This window comes from Larimichthys crocea, chromosome XI (assembly GCF_000972845.2).
Source record: "Larimichthys crocea isolate SSNF chromosome XI, L_crocea_2.0, whole genome shotgun sequence".
NCBI classification, from domain to species: domain Eukaryota; kingdom Metazoa; phylum Chordata; class Actinopteri; family Sciaenidae; genus Larimichthys; species Larimichthys crocea.
In genome coordinates this window covers 12,197,130-12,219,448 of record NC_040021.1, presented here as the reverse complement: position 1 = coordinate 12,219,448, position 22,319 = coordinate 12,197,130, and the positions used below count along the sequence as shown (strand labels likewise).

At 41.1% G+C, this 22,319-nt stretch overlaps 1 protein-coding gene across 2 annotated transcripts; it reads left to right on the top strand.

Annotated features, from left to right (window-relative positions):
• The first annotated feature begins 1,153 nt into the window (after positions 1-1,153).
• Positions 1,154-21,880, top strand: hbs1l (HBS1-like translational GTPase). Of its 2 annotated transcripts, XM_010739346.3 has the most exons (18): positions 1,182-1,459; positions 2,045-2,110; positions 3,286-3,417; positions 3,588-3,839; positions 13,147-13,255; positions 13,354-13,598; positions 14,643-14,808; positions 15,516-15,633; positions 16,636-16,782; positions 17,214-17,288; positions 17,424-17,541; positions 18,888-18,956; positions 19,062-19,166; positions 19,764-19,854; positions 19,952-20,060; positions 20,193-20,293; positions 20,398-20,542; positions 20,969-21,880. In XM_010739346.3, the coding sequence occupies exons 1-18, from the start codon at positions 1,417-1,419 to the stop codon at positions 20,978-20,980; spliced, it is 2,103 nt and encodes a 700-aa protein (XP_010737648.2). In that variant the 5' UTR covers positions 1,182-1,416; the 3' UTR covers positions 20,981-21,880. The 2 variants fall into 2 exon arrangements, with proteins under 2 accessions (XP_010737649.3, XP_010737648.2); XM_010739347.3 differs by lacking the exons at positions 13,147-13,255; positions 13,354-13,598; positions 14,643-14,808; ... (9 more) ...; positions 20,398-20,542; positions 20,969-21,880 and adding an exon at positions 4,693-7,334 and having other exon boundaries at positions 1,154-1,459.
• Positions 21,881-22,319: the final 439 nt, after the last annotated feature.

Below are 22,319 nucleotides of genomic sequence, written 5' to 3'. Positions count from 1 at the left end.
CACTGGTGTCTGGTTACTGTCTGACATTTCCACGTTCTTCTCTTTCATCAACACATAGGCTATTGTAGATGAGATCAGTACAGCGTAATGTATTAAAAACCACACATGCATACACCTGCACACGTGTAGATATGCAAAGAACAGAATATAGATAAACTTGTGCACACACACACGTTGTTTGTGAATGCACAAACACATGCCCAAGGAAGGGGGGGGGGGGGGGGGGTACGAACATCTCATTTCTTTTCCCTTTTGTGGTAGACAGGCGATAAGTTTCTTGTGGTACAAAGATAGTAGGAAAAAGTGATGTCACTCGTGTGTTTGTGCGAGGTGTATAGAGTGTGGGCTCAGATGGGTTGGTCTCTCTCACCATAGGGCATAACCTTTGACAAAAATGGTTTAGATATTCACACCCCAAAGATCATAGGTGGGATTGTGTTAAGCGCTCGCAGACTCTCTTATGTGCTGTCAGTGCACTGCTCCTGACCTCTTAAACGCAAATTATTTTCTGGATGTTGCGCAGGGAGCAACAAGCTCTTAATCTCTTTGTCTTTGATCATTTGTGATACTGTGCTTCCTCTTTCACATTCATAAGATATGTTAATTTTACACATTTTCTTCCCATCATTATCTTCTTCCTGAGAGAGTCCAATGACAGCACTAAATTGTAGATGTTTCACTAAACCTAAACAAGTAGTTTTGGTGTATTGACCTAACCATGTGATAAGGCATTCTGGCAAAAAAAAAAAAAAAAAAGCCCTGAAGGCAAACGTCTCCAACGTGAGCTGATAACAAATTCAGACTTTCATTTTTTTTACTGTCCTTTCAGTTAAGATGTTAGTGATCCAAATCACTCCATTGTGCTCTGCACTTACTCCTCTTCCTGCTGTGCCTCCGACAATGACGATTTATGATAAAACGAAACAAATACATTTTCGTTTATCACCCCTCTCAAAGTCATTCCGATACACGCGTATCAGCTAAATAGCTGATTATAAACTCTGCAAACATAAACTGATTGTAGGTCAGTTTGTCTCTGTCGGGCAGAGTGCAAACGGGCGAGGCTTGTTCCGGGTGATCTGATCCCAGGCCGCCTTGGTGAAAACTTTAAACGGAAGTTACGTCGGCGGAAAAAGCTTGTCTGGAAGCAAGTTTTTATTTTTTATTTAAATGACTACACTGTCGACTATGAAACAAAACGCATAAAAAATACGTCAAAATTAATTAAAAAAAAATATTTTAATTTAAAATATTTACTTCCGAGGCTGTTGAATCAAACCTGGCTGCTGTAATCTCTCTCTCAGCAGCAGCAGCAGTAGCAGCGATGGCAGCCGGGCAGTGAGACACATGTCACAACAGTCTGAGCCGAAAAACATTCACGCTGGGGCCGAGAGAAGAAACATAATTTGAAAAAAAATGTCTCGGCACAGAAATGTTCGAGGTTACAACTACGACGAAGGTAGATTAATTAGGTGTTTGGTGACGTCACGGCGAGGCCTCGAAGCAGCTAAAAAAAAACAAACTCAGTGTTTTTGAATGTAGCTCTCACGGGCTAAACGCTAGCTACTAGTTTGGCAGGCGAGATAACGTTGCTGTCGTGTCACCTGGCACCCGGTGCAAGATAAACTGCTACTACAGTGCTATTATCTGCGTCCACACCTAAGCTGTCCTGGCTAATGTTGTGATGTTTAAACTCGACGTGTCTGTAGCCGGCTTCATGTTTTTGTTTACTAAAGTTAAAGGCTAGGCTAACGTAGCTAGCCTGCTAACTTTCCAGTGTTTTGCTGCTAATGCATTGTTACCTCATTTTAACTTATCAAGCCTCCCATTGTGTTAAACCCACAGAGAAGTAATTACAGAAAATTACCTGAGTCTCATTTTACTGTAGTTTGTTATGTATTGTATGAAGCTGCTGACAAGGCAAACTAACAGCTGCAACAAAAGACTGTTTCCCTTCACTGCAGCTGCATTTTTATACACACATTTGTTTGTGTGAAGTCAGAAACAGAAATAAAACCTCAGTTTTATTTTATTTTTTTCCTAGACTTTGAAGATGATGACATGTACGGACAGTCTGTGGATGATGACTACTGTATATCACCAGCAACAGGTTGGTATGAGTGAATGTAACATTATAGGTGCGCTCAGGTGTACATCAACATATGTGTAAGTGTTTGCTGACACTGTGAGAATTTTGTTTCATATGATTTTTTCCCCCACAGTTAAAAAAAACAATAGCTTTTTCCAGCACATGGATGAAAACCTTATTTTAAGTTTGTTTGAAAGTATTGATGTGATTAAATACATTAGGACTGCACATAAAGTTTATAGTCTAACAGTTCATTGATTGATTAATGACAGTTGTTTTACACATAACAGTATCAAAAACTTTTTCACTAATGTTTCGATATTGTTTTCAGCCATAAGCTTGACTATCTAAATGTTCAACTTTCCACATCACTGCTGTGGCAATAATAATAACCTGACTTGGGGTAATGGAGCAGAGTTGTGGATGGCCTGAGAGGGTCTATGCCTGATCAGAAAAATATTCCTGTGACACAGATTATTTTAATCACTGTACGTCAACCCTTTCCCTAAAGTGGAGAAACAGTATTTTCACTAAAGTTTCTGACTTAAAATTCAAAATAGAACTCACATGGATGGTGAACACTGGCAAATATATTTTTGTGCGGGGAGGAAAATAATTAAAACAATTTACAGCCCATTAGTTTAAGATTGGCTTAAAACATAAAACAGGTGGAGAACAATGTTGGATAAGGCTTGGTATGTGATAATGGTAGCTGTACAGAGATATTTTTTAACATGGGAGCGATGAAGAAACATTTCGAAAATCGATTTTAAGTGACTACTGCTAACAGAAACACATTTTGCTTGTTTATAATCCTAATAGCTATTTATCGTACTTGGGTGGGGACTAAGAGTAAACAGAACTTTAAGTCTTGACAAAGCGCTCCGGGATGCTTTTGCTTTTGTTTTTGTACAGCAGCTGAGCGGTTTCTAATTTGCAGAGCTTACAGAGGACCAGTTGTTACATCTCTGCCACACTTTAGATAATCATGTTGAGGTTCTGACTGCAGCCTGTTCTCTGGGGCAGTCCATGCTTTAACCTGGCACATAACTCATGCAAATCAACATATTTCAGTAATCTGCAATCTAGATCACATTGCCTCAGCCCTATTATACATACCTATTAACCAGACTTTACATGTCCTAGTTTAAATTTTTGAATCAGCCAATATGTAAAGATATTTTTGGTTTATACAGCGAATCAGTTCATCTATTCACGCCAAGAGAGGCAAGCACCAAGGGAGCAGCCTTTGGAAGAGGAAGAATATGAAGATGAGGATGTACCCATGTCCCCTACCATCAGCCACAACCTTGACCCTCTTGATCAAGGTACCATTTGATGTTTGTGTTTTAAAATGTGCTAATTAAAGACGTTAAGATTATGTTGTATTAGTATTTTTGTTTTTAACTTTCTCAATCTGTCGTTCTTTGTTTAATCTGTAATTATCTTCAGGGTTACAAATACAATGTCTGTGCCTAATTTGTTCTGTACTCTGTAGCCAAGCTGTATTCCTGCCTGGACCACATGCGGACAGTGCTGGGAGATGCTGTGCCAGACTCAGTCCTGACCCAGGCAGCTATAAGATGTGGATTCGACCCACAGAAGGCCCTGGATGCAGTCCTGTCCGAAGACACTAAAACAGCCCCAGTTACCAGAAGCAACGTTGAAGAGACGACTTCGGTAGCAAGAGTTAACCAGGAGAAAGCGCCGCTTCCACAAAGAACCAAACCAGAGGCCGTGGCTGAGAAAGGTACGCCCTGAGCAGATCGAATTCTGAGCATTTTACTGGTCAGGAATTGTTGTCCTTGACTGGTCCACTATAGTTACAAATTAGAGAATGTTTAGTTGTGTTTGAACATAGGACCTGAAGTTTTTTTAATTTTCTAAATGATTGAGATATTTCAGGTTGTTATTGTCATGTAGCTACTGACAGATGTTCTTTTGTGAAGGAATAATATTCAGGTACCTGATTTCATAAATACAGGTTGGTACCAGTCGACAAATTAAAGCCCCGTCTGTATCCTCTTATCCCAACTGTGATATAATGAAGAATTATAACAACAATATAATTAAGGGATAGGTATAAGTGATCAGTATATGCAACTATTATAATCTGGTCAAGAGATGAAAGTTTATAGGACTGTAAATACAAAGATGGCAGCTGTTATTCCTGTGAATAATCAAAGATAACAGAGAAGCTGTCGACTTTGGTTCAAGCATTATTATAAAACAGCGTTCAGAGCCAAGCCTGGGTGAACTGGACTGAATAACTAAGATATAGCTTGGTGATACTAACATACATCTAAAACCGTATCGTGATATCTCTGACTGAACACCTGTGAGTTCTTGAGAGGAAAGTTGAGCAGAATGTCAAATAATGGATTTTCTTCTTGTGTACATGAAAGATTAACAGCCCGGGGTATCCTTTGTTTATTTTTACACAAATATGTGCTATGACACATTTAAGTCATGCAACTGTTTAACAGAGTGCCTTCTCTCTACTTTTCCCCCCCTCTTATTCATGGTGTGATTCATCTGACCTCTGTTCCATGGCCGTCCTGTCTCTCCTCTTTGACAACTGCAATTGGCTTTTGTAAGGTAAGGAGCCTGCTTGTCTGCATCTCACACAGACATTACATCTAAGGGACATGCACCCCAGACCAAACACACACAACCACGAGTGCAAGAAATTGCCCCAAACTTGAGCGACCTCTTATCGCAACATAATAAGGCTGAGTCAGCAGTCGGCAGCTCTAAGAATCCAAATTTTATCCCTCAAAATCCAGAAGGCAGTGGTGCCAGTCTGGCACAGCTCATGTCTGAGCATGTGCAGAAGAGTAAGGCATCAGGAGTAGTTGACACAGGGCGTGTTTTGGGTGTTCCCTCATTAAGTGCTCTCACCATAGGATCTAATTCACCTCCGTCCATCACGTCTAATCAGAGTAGTCTTTCACTGGGGACACTGGCATCTTTAAACATTTCTTCAGCATCTCACAGCTCAGCTCCATCCCTCCTTTCGGTTCCTCTTGGTAGTTTGTCACTAAACAACCCCAATATAATAACTGCAAGCTCTTCTCTGGCCGCTCCTCCCGGGTTTGGGAGTCTCAGTTCAGTCCTACAGCGCAATCAGCACTCGGTGGGAATTGGGATTGGAGTCAAAGCCACAAAGGCCGATCCTAAGGGAAGCCCGTCATTGGCTGATTTAATCCAGGAGCATTCAAACCGCAGCCCAACAGCTGTCAGTACCTCCTTCCCTACTCCCCAAAGCAGCATAACTTCTATGAAGTGTCAGGGGTTCGCTGCACCAGCACAAACTCTCTCATTGTCTGAACTCGCTTCACAGCACCAAAACAGGAACACGCCTGTTCAGTTTCCATCCCAGAGCAATGCACGACCAGAAAGCGTACTCACCTTTTCTAAACCAACCAACATTACTCCTGCATGCCTAGGTGGGACTGTTTCATTGTCTCAGCTAGCCCTGCAGCATCAAAGCAACAGCTCCTTAGCTTCCTCTAAACCCAACAGCACTGAATCTCCAGCAAATGCACTGAAGCAACCACCTGGTATCTCCAAGCAGCTCTCTTTGTCACATTTGGCGTCTGTTCACAAAGACAAAACCTCAACCACCTCAAATGGGTCACAGTACTCTCTCACCTCCCTCCTTTTACCAGAAAAACCAGAGATGGCTGGCATGTTGGCAGAAAGCACTCGAGAGGGTGTGACCAAGTATAAACACGACCACAAACCTTACCACCTAAACTCCAGGCTACGTAAGCCGAGGCAGATGATTGATTTGAGCGCACTCATGGCCCAGTCAGATGGAGTGAGCCCTCGTCACAAGGACAGCGACCTCCCGTCACCGTCCCCTCTGTCTCCAGTCACCTTGGGGCTAGATTCTTCTGTTTTTGCGCAGCCGTCGGTATTTGCGATTGCTTTGTCGATTCGAAGCCGCAGACAACAGAAGAGGATGAGAAATATGGGAAAAATGAAATGTCAGAGGACAGGAAGTAGAAACCAGGCTTTCCTCTATACATCGCAAGACGGTTCCCAAGAGCAACATACTCAGCTCTCACCGATTTCGCCGTTTCGCTTTGACACGCCATCACCTGATGACATCGTCCGTGCTAATCAGCGAAAAGCTTTCACTAGGTAGAACAAGTAAAATTAAAAAAGCGCTTAATTAAACGAGGTCGTGTGCAGGTTGGTGCTAAATTGACTCACTCGGGATTAAAACCTTTCGGTGGCTTTTACTCCAGCAACTGAACTAAACTCAGAGAGCTGCAGCGCTCAGGGTTTTCAGTCATTTTGAGACATTTTGACTGTGTCCCACTGTCATTCGGAGTAAAGAAACATTTGGGACCAGCAGTACAACAAAGCACTGCTAGAAACTGTTTTGCTGCAGCATTAATGTATTGCTTTTTGTTTTATTGTTGAGGCAAGCAAACACGTCTTACGTTGCTACTTTATACATCATGTTTAAGTCCAACAGGAATCAAAACCAACAATCAGTCAGTCTGGCAGCTTTCAGTAAACTTTTCAGTATTTTAAAAACTTTTAGAACAACTTTTTTTCTCATTTACTGTAGTTACCATTTTTTTTCCTACATTTTAAATTTGAGTCTTATTTTTCTACGCTTGGATGGCCATTGGCTTTTTAATTGACATTTTTGTATGAAAGTAAAGCAGTTTAATCGTATCCAAGAAACAATTCAAAGTGCATCTCTTTTCACATGGCCTCTTTTCTAGTTTTGAGCTGCATGAACCTTCAAAAGAGGAAAAAAAAAAGGAGGTTGATTTTGTTTGCAGGTGTGCTTGCAGCTATTGGAATATGGATCAGTTAACCATTGTACTGGTTTGCTGCTGCCTGTGTTTGAGATCATGGGGTAGACATTCTGGGTTTTTTTTTAGGACACCTGGAGATTTTCCCATGAGGGAGCGAGAACACACACATGCACGTGCATACATACAGACAGACACACACACACACACATACACACACACACACAAAGACAAGTGAACACTTTTAATGTTTAATATTGAAGAGGTGAGTTTTCTTTTGAGTGCCAGCACTACAAATAAAGAGTGTACAGAAAGAGTCAAAATGAATGCCTTCAAATTTGATGAGAGGTTCGTGTTCCTGCTCTTACAAGCTTTTAATATTACAATGTAACACGATGTCATCACACTCTGCCAGAAGTTAATTTGTCAATTTTCAAATAAAGATGACTGAATTTATTTACTCTGAATGCACCTGTGTCTGGGCATGTCTCTCTGGTTTGTGTGTGTCTAACTGTAAAAATACATATTTTTTTAGGATTGTTGTGTTGAACTACTTCTACGTAACCAGTCAGAACGGGGCTCTATTCTTTACTTGAATCTGAAATATAGATGACAATGCGTTTGTGTGTCTGTACAGTACTTCATAATGGACTGTTGGCTTCAGTTTATTATTCAGGTATTAAAAAGGAAAGCATGTCCATTTTGTGAAGTGAAAGGACTCTGAGATAACTCTGCAGTATGTATCTGGTGCAGTGTATGCACTTTTTTTTTTTTAGGTTAGGCCAAAGTTTCTTAAGGTAGGTCACATTTTTAGTGTGAGTCACTGGTATTGGTTTGAATGGAGAATCTCGCCTTTAAAGAAATGAATTTTTAAGACTTCAGATTGGACAAGGATTGGTTGGTAGAGAACATCATGTACTAACAGCAACAACTGTAAGAAACTTTGTTGTATAATGCAGTCTTGTTCACTCTAAATCATGGTTATTTTCTTACTGCTGTTTGTCAGGACACTAGTTAAGAGGCGATGAGAGGATAAGGGCTGATGCTGAGTTTCCCCACAATTAGTCATTTTTGCACTACCTCATTGTTGTCTTAAATGTGTGAAGGAGTAGAGTTTGGGTTAGATGTGTGCTTTATAAACTTTAGACAGTGCAGAAAGCTGAGTGAAGTGGACCCTAAGGGTGTCAAACAGAGACTGGTTAGCCTGAGGGAGATGATAGATAATAAAGGGCAGATAGTGGTAACAATGACAAGTCAAACATCACAAGTCAAACAGGTTTTTCAGTATACATATAGTCCTGGGAGCATTATGATGTTTGGAAATAATTTAAGTGTATTAGGAGTGTTGTGGTCTGTTTTGTGAGTGAAGATATGAGCCGCAGCATTTTTCATTCTATTCAGTGAAAATCTAGAAATGATTAATTGTTATTAACACCTGGGTTTGTCCAGCAACTGTTTTGTCCTCTTCTCTTAAGGCGAGCCAGTGTGTGGGTTTGAGCAGGAAGCTGCACTCTTGGAGAAAATGTCACCCCAAGCACACACACCACACACACCACACAGAGCGACTCGGCACAGCAGCCGATCATCTTACTCTGTCTCTCTCTTACACCACCTACGTAGGAAAATCTGATCATGTCTCTCAACTTTCACAGCTTTGTCAAAAGCTTTGACAGATCAAATCATTTTGTGTCCTTACAGGCTCTGCATTTCTGCAAGGCACGGCACATTGCACAAACATAGTTGTTGTTGTGATGTGGTGCCAGCACTGGAAAATACCATTCTACTCACAGCAAGTGGTCAAAAGAAAGCAGGTGCATTTGGATGTGCCATCAATATGTTCACTTTGTTGTGGCGCAGTGTGTTTACAGGGACAAAAAAGACTTAAGAGTGGGGTATGGTTCTTCTGTGTAAATGGAAAAAGCTGCACTTACTATAAGAAATGCAAGCGGCGATTTACACAGAGGTTATAAATAAGTAACTTAAATAAGTCCTCATAAAGCATGCGCACAGTGGCTTCAGCAATCACTCTGGTTCATTTAGCAGCTGCATGCTATGTTAGTGTAGCTTGAATAAAATAGCATTAATGTTTTTTTGTGCACGAAGGGCAGGAATGTCTTATTAAGAGAGTTATTGTGTCATGAGTAAATGTGGATGTTCTTGGATACATTTGCCTACTTGTTATTGATCCATATTCTCAAATGTAACCATTTACAGGTGCTTTCTCAAGTTGGAAGCTTAAGTCCATGTGACTAGTTAATCAACTCTTCCCTAATCAACACTTTTAGATTACAACTAGTGAGTTGCAAATTAAAATTGAAGATGCTTTAATCATCATCGTCTTGCACCATCACTTCTCACTTTTCTCCCCAACAGTTTTCAACTTTTTGGCTCGATGCAGATACAGCAATTACCTCCTGTTTATATCAAGCTGCTTGACTGACGTGAAGGACAGGAAAACACTGAGCCTAATTCACAGTTCTTCCCATTTCTCTTCTCCGATATGTCATACTTTGCTCACCAAACATATTTGGCTGTCTTGACCTTTAATTGCTGTGGATGATGATTGCAAATGTTTCAGTAACGTCACTGAAAATGAACCTCACAGTCTAATCACCAAACATGTCTGTCATATGGTTGATAAAGTTAATCTAAATTTCCACCAATGGTTCCACCATTTTTTTTTAAAGTTCAAGAGTTTATTATTGTATTTATTGGAAATTCCCAATGTGCAGTCATGTCTGTCACTTAAAAAAAGCCCACTTCTGGACTCCATAAACTGAATGGAAAGTAGATGTAATTGGCTTGTTAGTTGTTTTTTTTTGTAAATAATGTAAATCCAAATGTGTGTTGATGGTTAACGTAGGTTAATCTGCTGCAGGTCAGACACATGAATTGTTCTATAGCTTTGTTTTGAATCTGTAAACAGTAGGTGAGAGTTCTCAGGTGGTTGGTATGACTCAAGGTTGACTGTGTGCTGAGTTAGTGGGCGTAAAGGATGAGGATATCATGTTGAGCAGTGGTACTGACATTATATGTGTGTGACTCTGTGATTCAACCTGAAAGGGGTCAGATGTTTCCTACTCAAAAGCTTTGACCTCAGCCAGAAGTCTCATTTCCTTCAGAATCATTTTCATTCATAACTTGAAAAATGTGAATGAAGTTTAACTCTTAGTTTGGCGAATCCATTCATTTTGGTTCCAAGTGCCAATTGTTAGTGGCTGCGAACACGTATGTGCATGCATCCACATGTTCACAAACACTTAATCTCCTTGGCCAAATTTCAGCCTCGTAGGATGAAAACTGGTTGCCAAAATGGTGTGGAAATTTTTGTAGACTGGTCAACTGACCGACTGACAGGCCGAGCTATAGGGAAGCTGGTTGCAACAAAAAAAAAATGCAGGTTATAAATCCAAACATATACAATTTAATATGTCACTTTATACTCTGCACGTTGTGGCACCCAGTTCCTGTCCCTGAAGATTATTTATAAGAAGAACTAGAGCCGGTTAAAACCAGAGAGAGAGAGAACTACCTTTTATTGTCATGTATTGGACTCAGACTCAGATACAATACTTGAATGAGTTAAAATGTTTTTCCCCCTGTAACCCCCCCCCCCCACACACACACACACACACACACACACACACACACACACTTCCCCTACAGTAGATCTACTGAGTCAAACATGATGCTCGTCTTTCACAGGCTTTAGCGGCCTCAAGTGGCACTGAGCCACATGATCAAAAATGTCTTTAAAGTATTCAAATTTCTCATTATGATGACAATCAAAAACATTTTTACTTTATTAAATATGTTTTACGAAAGTGCTGAGCACGTCACAGCGTGTACTTGATGCCATTAAACATGGAGAAAAAAAAAACAGCAGTTAAAACACCTAATGCAGTGAACACTATATGAAGGTATAGCATCTCTCACAGGTCTCTTTACTTAGACTTACACAACCACATTATGCTGCAGGGCTCTCACTTTCCTTGTTACCTGTACTTTCACCCTTTTCCATGTTTTGCTTTTGCTTGCAAGCTTGTGTGTATTTGGATGGGTGGGGAGGGGCAATGGGGGGGTGGGGGGGTGGAGGGGGGGGTTGATATTTGCATATCCTGGGCGTACTCCTCTTATCCTGTGCTCAGTTGAGCCCTGGGGCCAAGGTGTACAGATGACTCACGCACTCACTCTTAGTCACTACAAGGGTCTCCTATACTAAAGAAATCCTGGATAGGAGGACGCCAACTGTTTACCTGCCAGTCCAAACAGTGTAAAGTGATCCTGCTCCAAGCCTCAGAGCCTCATCCCACTGTATAGCTTAGGCCGCCCTCCTGTTAATGCTGCCCCTAGGCCAGGCCCCCAAAAAAATTATCTAGCAAGTCAGTTGTTTGCAGAGATGTTGCAGTCTTTTGAAGAAACCTGTCTGGTATAATAAATGGGGATTGTTTACTGGTTAAGACCTCAGGGGTGTTGATTAGGGTGAATCTGTCTGTTTCACCTCAGGTTAAACTATAGAGGTGAAGCCTAAAAAAACAAAACTCTTCAGGTACTTTATAATTCTGGCTTCTTGGTAGATGTGTGTTTTTCTAAAATGTAAATTAGGTGAAGTGTAGGTTTATTTAGCTGATCCAAGTGACCGTATTAGATTTATAGTGATCTAATGAGATCATTTGTTTTACAGCTGATGTTCCATATAAATGGATTGCAAGCTGACAGGTGTCGTGTTTGACACAGGTGGTGGAAATCTCCACGTCACTGTAGCGGGGTCAAGAAAAGCCCCAGCTGCAGGAAGAACCTAAATTCCCCAGAGATGACTTTTTCCTTCTCATGTTGTCTCTTAGAACAGTGCAGATCTCAGTAATGACCACAGTGTTAAAGATCTATAAGGACTTTTTATGTGCCTTTCCCCACACACATCCATCTATAACAAGTTTTTAGGTAGTTTTCAGTGAATAAATACGTGCATCAATCTTTTTTTTTTTCTTGCACCTTCTAAAAGGTGTTATCTTCTAAAATGAGAACATCTTTGATGCAGCTCGGTTGTCTCCTTTTCCTGACGTTTGAACAGATGTGCATCAGTGTCTTGAAATAAACGTTATGCACGCATGTACCATTACCTCTTAAAGAAGAAAAACTTCAGGGTGCGGTGTGCTGCCTCACTTGTGCATCAGTGTTTCAGAATGAGAGGGACTTTTTCTCTAATGCAGAGCCAGTCATACAGAGAATGTTTGGTTAGAGAAAGTCCATTAATAATCACGCCTCCTTTCATCTAATTTTTCCTCCGGGTTTTTTTTTTTTTTATGACTTAAGATTAACAAACTGCTTGAAGCACACAGGAGAACATAACTGATTAGTGTAATTATTCTATAATACAAGCTCAATGATTAAAGATAAAGACATCCCTCAGTCTTACAAGGCAAACATCAAAAGTGCGTGGGAGTTTATCCTGTTTTGATACGAACCAAAATTCTAAAAGAAAAACTGACGGAAATTACCGATTACCACTTGTTGTAAACAAATCAAACTACCATTAGGCGTTTGAGTGGCTGTGTCTGTTGTTTCAAGTTTGTTTTAATCAGTTGCGTGTGTCTGTGCGATAACACACGCATTCATCTCCAGCTCTACACTTTGCTGAGGGTGACACCTTTTTCAAAAGATTCATTCTGCGAAATGCTGTGTCACACTGCTCTATTTACGTGGAGACGGGAGGCAACGGCTACTTCTGAAATTAACCCTCTCTGAACCAGGATGTCACTGCCGCACACATGCACACAGACGCACACAGTGTGCAGTAGGCTTGGCTGTGCAGCCAAGTCTAAATGAATCAGTAGCAGGTTGATATGACTGGGACCGGCGGCCATTTGGGACTGGGATGACAAAGCAATGACCTCAGCAAGTCTCAATGGTGCAGAATATGAACTACCAGTCAGATCGATGGAGGCTCAACTGATTGCATCACATGCTTACACTTACCCAAGAATATGTACCTTCCTGTGTATTCCAGTAAGGCACACAACTATGACCAGGAAATCAGTCATAATCTTCACATTGTCATAATATCCTCTGGATGTCTTAACATTGCAGAGGTATGCACTGCTGAATAAGCTCTCTTGTTTACTAACGCATATAAACCATTTACAGTTATTACAGTTTGTTACCGCTATGTTTTTTATTTAGGAAAAAAATGCACCTCATGTCGTAGATGGTGACAACAGTGACTCATTATTGCCTTTGTTTGTGAGAAAGTGTACAGTTTTGTTCCTCTGTTTCCTTCAGCTAAAAGCAGAGATGCGCCTCACAATAAACTGGACTCTGAAGTGGTACCCAAAGTGGCACGCATGACGGTCTCTGGCAAGAAGCAGACCATGGGCTTTGATGTTCCCAGGTACCTAACACAACACACAAATACACATCATTGTCATGAAAAAGCACAGAACCGTAGTTAGGCTTCTAATTTTGCACATTAAACTCACCCCTCTTCAGCACAGGGGAGAACGGCGTTGTCACAGCTTCAGTACGCCGGGGTGGCAGCCCTGAAAACGCCACCGCTCCCTCAGAGGCAACGCCAAAACGTCCCGAGACTCCATCCAAAGGGTCGAACGGAGATGAGCCTTCTGCAGTCCCCACCCCAGGCCGCTCCGCAGGAAAGGCCCGCCAGACGATTAATATCAAGGCTGAGCTGGAGAAGCGGCAGGGTGGCAAACCTCTGTTGAACTTGGTGGTTATAGGTAGGAAGGAAATCCACCAAAGCACCCATAAATCACCACAAAAACCACTCATGACTTAACTTTTTAGCACGTCAATAGATGAGTACTATTACAAGGGATACAGAAGCTGATTCTGCACAAACAAGATATAAAAACAAGTATAAAACTCCCATTCATCCGCATGTAGCACTGCTAATTATCCTGCAGTGCACACACTGGTCTACAGTTAGATACAAAGAGGAAGTGCTAAGCAGTTTACAGTGCTACTGTAACTGATTGAACATTATTGATGCACAAGCTGGAACTAGAAAAAGATCAGCCGTTATTTTATATCATTTATTTATTTATTTTACATATTTATAAATGCAGCTATAAAAAATGTATTTTGGGAGTTTTTCTTTTTTAAATTTCAAAACAGCTTGCAATCAATCTATATCAAAAATGTCCATCATTGCAACATCTGTAAAAAAAAAAAAAAGGAAAAAAAAAGTTAAAAAAAACAGTTCCAGTTTTTCCACCACATCCTTGAATTTGTACATGTGTGCAGTATGTTCTTCATACATACTCTGCTGCTCGCAGTTAAATTTTTCACTTTTAGTCACTTTTAAATTTCAGTCTCTGTCGTGCACATTTAAGGTTAACAGTAGTAAAGTTGAGTGCAGTTGCTCAATCATATTTTCTCATTCTCAGTTACACCAGGAGAAATGTGACTTGGTAGTTTCAGAAGTGCAGATGATTCTAGTTTCCCACAGCCTGTGAAACCTTTCGTTTTACCACGGTCCTCTTCCTTCCCCCTCTCACTCACCATCCTTGTTCCCATTTCTCTCTACCTCTTGTGCAATTCTACTTCTTTCCTTCTCCCATTTATGGCTTCCCTTTGCCTTATCTTCTCTCTTCCCCTACCTGTCTTATCACTTGTTGCATTCTTCCTCTTTTTCTATCTGTCCTCACCCTTCCCTGGTATCTGCTATCACTCCTCGACCTCTGAGCCCCCCTTTCTCTTTCAATTTCTTTCATTCTGTTGCCTCAACTCCCTGGCATTATTACATTCTTCTTCTTCCGCAGGTCATGTGGATGCAGGTAAAAGCACGCTGATGGGCCACCTGCTTTATCTGCTGGGCAACGTCAACAAGCGCACCATGCACAAATACGAGCAGGAATCAAAGAAGGCGGGAAAGGCCTCTTTCGCCTATGCTTGGGTCCTGGATGAGACTGGCGAGGAGAGGGACAGGTACATGTTGAGCTGGAAGTGCCACACAAACACTCACAAAGATCTACACAGACGGGAAAATTCTCTGCACCCCTCCACATTGAGGGTCAGGGGCCACAGACTGACAAAGACTCTTGCCTAATGCAGATGCAAACTGCAATCTCTTCCTGCTGTGTGCTCTGGTTGATAAACATATCTCGAGAGTCACACGTTAGGTCCAATTACTGGTGTTCCTGGTACCAGTGATAGTAACTCCACAGAACATTATCCTGGATGTGGATGTGATCCGTCCATCAGAGGAACCAGATCTTATTTCGAAATAAGTTCTACTCGTCAATTGCATTAAAACGGATGGTAAACGCTGCCGATATCTACCTTTTAAACACATGAAAAAAGTTTGCCGTCTCTGTTGTTGTTAGCAGACTGAAACGGAAGCGAAATATGCCAGAAACAGAAAGTGGGAATCCATATTCACTTATCAGTAACTTCTGAAGTCAGTGCGTAATACTTAAAGCAGACTGAGAGCCTCGCCCACTGGAAGACGTTGCTCTTGAACTGAAATTCAGCCTTGAACTCTACGCTGTACATACAGCACACCAGCCACAGTGTATTTACAATGTTTTCACTTTGACTTCAACACAAATTGTCGTATACGTTTCAGTTTGTTTTTTTCCAAAGTGGGCAAATGCCTATTAAATAATCCCCTCATTTCTTTGTGTTTGCTCCAGAGGGGTGACAATGGATGTGGGCATGACCAAGTTTGAGACCAACTCTAAGGTGGTGACCTTGATGGATGCACCAGGACACAGAGACTTCATCCCCAACATGATCACAGGAGCTGCACAGGTATACCACGTACCAAGTGTTCAAGCAGCCTGCACAATGCATGAATATATGAATGTATTAAAATACATTATGATGTGCAATCTGTGTTTAAAAGTACAACCATTTAAGACAGAAGATCATTTTTGGGCGAATAAAGTGCTGCACTAACTAAAAAAACAGAATACAGATGCCTAGATCAAAGAAAATGCAAATAAATTGAAATTAGAGCACCTGTGTAGGATTCTTCCAATACCTCTGAATATATCAGTTAAACCGTTTCTAGATGGTCATGATTGATCTACGAGGTGAAACTTTCTTTCTTCCACTTTGCAAACCTCGACTTGATTAACCTCCTGCAGTACACCCTCAGCTTGCCACACCCGTCAGCGTGATTTGAAATAGCTTTCGTGGTTTTGGGTGTTGGTGTCGCAAAAGGTGTTTTGCAGGCAAGGGTGTGCTTGTCTGTCTCTGTTTTGGGGCACTAATGTAATTTCTCTTTTTACCATATGACTGTCCTCACGTTCAGGCTTATCATGTAGTGACTAAGGAGTTTCCGTTGCAAGCAAACGAAGGTATCAGTCTGTCACTTACTCTAAGGCTCAAGATGGCGTGTCTCAGCCTCTAATTCATCTCCTAGAAAGCAAGTGTTTATTCATTTAAAGTGTAAACAGTATTTCTACATTACTCCCTGTATCATGTAATGTATATGTTTTAGAAGTTAAACTATTTATCATAGAAGAAGGACAACAGTTCACCTTTCTCCATCAAGATTGATTTTATTAGTTATTATATCTTCCTGTATTAACCTCTGTGCAGGAGCTGTGCATGAATCATTAAAGGTTTCTAATTTAATGCTTTGATAGGACATGAAATGCTTTCTAACACTTTGGTCTCATTTTACACGTCCCGTATGTGTTACAATTCAGTTAGTTTAGTCTGTGTTGATTTTTTTTTTATGCTCACATCTGCCTCAGCAGAAACAGATGCACACGGTTCTTATCTCCCCCCCGGTTGTCTCTCCAGGCCGACGTGGCGGTGCTTGTGGTGGATGCCAGCCGAGGAGAGTTTGAGGCAGGCTTCGAGGCGGGTGGTCAGACTAGAGAGCATGCCCTGTTGGTGCGCTCGCTTGGCGTCACTCAGCTGGCTGTAGCTGTGAACAAGATGGACCAGGTCAGACTTGCTACACATCGCTGAAACACTAGACATTTACTTATAGCATAGGCAATTTGACTGTTACCTACATTGTTATCTTGTTAGAAAAAATAATTAAATAAAAAAGAAGATGGAAGAGTCCGAAATCAGTTGGCCTTTTCCGTATTTAACTGTATTCCTACCGATGTGATCCAAGTAGTATTCAACAGCAGCAGATTTGACATGTTCAATAAAATGGACCCTTTGTTGGTTTTAAAATTTTCTAAAATGTTTCCATCAGGAGAGTAGTCTTTAGGCAACTGTGTGTGTGATTGTGTTTTTGTTTCCTGCAATCACTGCCATGTTGCTGGCACATTGCTGACACCTTTCCATTTTAAAACCATGCTGAAGGGGAAACTTTCTGTCTCTGTACATTTCCCTTTTTTTCTTTTACGCATGTATACATTCAGGTGAACTGGCAACAAGAGCGTTTCCAAGATATCACATCCAAACTTGGCCATTTTCTCAAGCAGGCAGGATACAAGGTGAGTTTAGCAGTCACTGAACATCTTAGGATATTAAACTCTTAACAACTGTAACTGTCATTTTACATATCTGGATAAGATGAAGTATTTCCTAGCTTGCTTTCTGTTTAAACCACTGTTTCGATGTTTTTCCAGGAGTCTGATGTTTTCTACATCCCCACCAGCGGCCTGTCAGGAGAGAATCTCGCCACCAAGAGTTCAGTGTCACAGCTTACCTCTTGGTACTCCGGTCCCAGCCTGCTGGAGCAGATTGGTAATGCACACTGGCATGGTTTAAGCTGCCGGAAGGGTTTGCCGCTTTTGACCTTTAGACACAGTTTAACCTGAGGGAAAAATTAAAACAAAATATATGAGCACATGCTGCATGTCTCATCATGAGTCACCCACATATCCGTGAACAAACCTGGTTGCACCATGATTAAAAAAAAAAAAAGAGTGTCGAACATGGGTATGACACATAGCAGTGAGGCTGCAGATTGCAATCAACTGAATACCCCTCGCCTCACCCACCCCTTCTAAGTGTGTAGGAGACCGCCGAAACATGAAAGGCCCTCTCTAGAGCCGCTGTTTCATTTGTCCGTTCTGGGCTACTGTAGAAACATGTCAGTACAATATGGCTGATTCAGTGGACCTGCTCTCTGTAGATTTAAAAGGCCACTCTAAGGTAACAATATAGTAGTATAAACATTGTGTGTATATATATATATTGTATTATATTATCATTATATTTATATATATTATTAAACACTGGATATTTAAATCTGTAGTAGTACATCTATAGAAATCTAGATTAATAGTGAATATTAAAAAGCTTCTTTAAAAGGTAAAAATTAATGAATGGAATGAAATTATACTTCCTGCTTTTAGCTTAAGGTCTTAAACGAGTGATACCATGAAATATTGCTCTGATCACTTGTTTTAAGAGATCATAAAATGTTTATTTGCATCAAAAAACGCTTTTTAGGTGATTCCACAACATTATATACTGCCATTTTCTGGAACTGCTTTTTGGGCTATCCCAACTGGAATTGGGTGAGGTGCGGTACACCCGGTCACCGGGTCATCACAGGGCTAACACAAACAAAGATTCACAACACACAATTTAATGACAGTGAGTCACCAATTAACCTGTTAGCCGCTTTGCCATGTCTTTGGACAGTGGGAGGAGGCTGGAGTACACGGAGAGAACCCAGGCAGACACAGGGAGAACATGCAAGGCCCCATTTGGGGGTTTGAACCAGGAACTTCACCTGTGACTTAACAGTGCTTACTACTGCATCACCGTGCCACCCTGACACCTGACAGTAGTAGAAGTAGAGTAGTACCTAACCTGTTGGGTATCAAATAATGTGCCCAAGTGGCTCTCAACTTTCTCGTAACATTGCACACTGGAATTGTACATCAAAGTGACTCACTGTAGTAGTGCTGCATATATGAGAGGAAAGTTTCTTAAGAGTCTTTCGAATGTATTTGCAAAATGAACATGCTGATCCAGACTCCGGAGAAAGATCATCCAGTACCAGAAAAAAATGATTCATTTGTGCTAGGCAGACACTGACATCTTCCTCTTTTTTTGTATTGTCTCTTTCATTTCTACAGATGCCTTCAAACCCCCTCAGAGATCCGTAGACAAACCTTTCAGACTGTGCGTCTCAGATGTGTTCAAAGGTACAAGTCGAACAAATATGTCCCGTCATTCTCCTCATGTCTCTTTTTATTTCTCTTTTTCTAAATTAAAAGAGCTGGACGATTTTTTGTATTTTCTTTTCCCAGATCAGGGCTCGGGCTTCTGTGTAACGGGGAAAATCGAAGCTGGTTATATTCAGACCGGAGAGAAAACACTAGCCATGCCTCCCAATGAAACCTGCACTGTCAAAGGTACGCACTGTGTCATTGCTGCCAGTCTGGCATGGGTGGCTGACTGTTTCACGAGTCCTACAGCATTTTTTTTATCATAAATTGACACAAAAATGCTTGAAAACCATGTTAAAATGAAAAATCAAAAGTCCTTATCAAGGCTCCGTTATTACCTGCAGTAAAGAGCATGAAAGCCGGTGCCTCTGAACCTTCCCCTGGCAGAGATAACTGCTAAAATGCTGACGAGGATGTCACTCAAAATGACACTGTTTTGCTTGTTTCAGCTTCCAATCAACACCGTATTATAACTGTAATGGTATATACTGTACACGGTACTCATATCATACCTCTAACTTTCTATTCTATATATGTCTCACTGTTGTACTGCTCTAACAGCTGCATCTGTTTCATACTGTACTATCTATACATTTGTACTATACTGATTTTGCTACACTATAAGAAACTTTCTTTCTCACTAAGCTGTGCTGATAATCATTTTTTCCTTCTTTGAGTAAGAAGGACTTGAAGCACACCTGGCAGCGTCGTCGAGTATTGAATGATAAACACTGCCATCCTGTGGCAGCTCTGTAACTTCCACCGTGTCTGTCTGTACTGCAGGCATTACTCTACACGATGAGGCTCTGGACTGGGCTGCAGCAGGAGATCATGTCAGCCTGACGGTCACCGGCATGGACATCATCAAGATCAAGTAAACAAAATGTTTAATTAACATAAGCTTATTAAGCGTATTTGGTTCTCTGTTGTATTTGTTTGGCTACATTCAGTGATAACTTACTTCTTTCCAGCGTGGGATGTGTGTTCTGTGATCCCAAGGAGCCCATTCGAGTCTGTACTCGATTCAAAGCCCGAATCCTTCTCTTCAATATTGAGGTTCCCATCACACAAGGCTTCCCAGTAAGTACAAGCAAACATACTATAACCCAGACAGTCACAATACCAACAGTCTTTTTTTTTTTTAATCTTAATTGCACATTTACAACTCAGTTTCAGTTTCATTCTGCGTGCATGTTTTTTCTTTCCATGTAGGTATTGCTGCATTACCAAACAGTCAGTGAGCCGGCCACCATTAGGAAATTGATAAGTGTTTTACACAAGAGCAGCGGCGAGGTCCTCAAGAAGAAACCAAAGTGAGTGTTGGGTGAGGGGGGACAGGACGCCTGATAAATATACAGTTCACATCAGGATTTGTGTTACCATTACTTCCTCTGTGTGTGTCTTTCCTGTTAATTAGGTGTTTGAGTAAAGGTATGAATGCCATGGTGGAGATCCAGACCCAGAGACCGGTGTCATTAGAGCTGTACAAGGACTACAAGGAACTGGGCCGCTTCATGCTGCGATATGTCGGCTCTACAATTGCTGCAGGAGTTGTCACTGAGGTAACTTTAGGACAAAGTCAAAATAAACAAAAAGATTGGTGGGGTGGTCGGTAGCGTAGTGGGTTAAGCGGCCGCCCCGTGTGTGGAGGCTATAGTCCTCGCTGCAGCATCGGACGACCATTTACCGCGTGTCATTCCCCCTCTCTCTGCCCCCTGCTTCCTGTCTATCTTCAGCTGTCCTATTATTAAAGTCATAAAAGGCCAAAAAAATAATCTTAAAAAAAACAAATCAGGAAGATTAGTGTTATTGCATAAAAACAGATTAATGTTTTAAACAACTATCTTGTTCATGAGGTGTGTACCGAATCTTCCTATTCTATAGATCTTTTTATATTTGAGTGTTAGGAAGTAATTCATTAAGACTGAGATTGATAAAGCATTCTTTGTCAGTTCCCTTGTGACTTTTTTTTTTCTCTTTCACTGCAGATCAAAGAATAAAGATCCATGGGCACGGTGTCAGTCAGACCTCGCTTTGCAGCCAGAGACAAAGTGCAATTCCTCAAGAGACTCAGAGCGTCACATTCATCCATCCATCCCTCCATCCAGCACAGTAGCTGCTTCACCTGACTGCTCTGATCAATGCTAACCTAACTGCACAGATTAACCAACCGTGTTTGGCCGAGATGCTGAGCAGTCTCCTCCGTCGAAACAGGGGCATTACCCAGCTACCCCCACTTCACACTTCCCCCTTCTGACTATTTGTCATTTAGTAAAAACCCCGCTCAAGCCAAGTCTATAATATAATCGGACTCTGTAAGACAATCCGGTCACAGTGATTGATTTTACTGTACTAATCTTGACTGAAAAGTAAAAAATCCTGGTGGAGCAACCATTGCAGACAGTTTGAGTGGAGCTGTGGTGTACTAACCTAAGTTAAGATGAGGATTTAGCATCACATTTTTTTCCTTAATTAGGCTCTTATGATCAGAACATTCATTTTAAATTTAGACATAAATAAGGAGTTGGAGGCAAAACATTTGATAGTATGTTTGCATCTCAAATTACATGGCTAAGGAAACAAGATCCACTCCAAGGTAAAGTAGTTTGTGAACAAAAAAGGGAAACTTCAATGTTCACCTCCCCCTGGATAAAGCAACAAAATTCTCATTTGTGTTATCAAAAGATACTTGAAATGCTTCGTTGGTAAATCACCAATATGATTTTGGAAGCGCAGATCTATGTCTTTTTGTTTTATAATTTTTTTTTTTTATCGAAGACTCGGCCACGTGGAAGAGGAGGGTTAAAGGAGGTGTGTTTCTGTTTCTCCATGTGTTAAATCAGATATGTTGGTTGAAGATGGTGTGAAGAAAGATGATGTGAAATGAATATGACATCTAATCTGTGGTTTGAGTTTTCATTTCAATGTGAAGTGTTCATGTCACACGGCATGCTTATGGCATGCTGACTGTGAAAAAAGAGCATGCTGCACACCAGCAAGCACTGCGATTCTTCTATCTATAGGAATATATATATATATGTGTGTGTGTGTGTGTGTGTGTGTGTGTGTGTGTGTGTGTGTGTGTAAAAGAAAGCAGGAAGTGAAAACGTAGAGGCGATCATTTCCCGTCAGGTTGACAGTGACACAGCTGGGGTTCCTCCAGTTGGAGTGGAAAGCACCATAAAACACATCTCACTGATGCTGCCGATAAGCGATTTAGCTGAATTAAAAACAAAATGCTGACTACACTTAAAAATAAACTTCCTGCTTGTAGATGTGGACACCAAGGTGATGTATGCATGTGTAATTGCAGTGGGAAAAGTTGCTTAGCATTTCCGG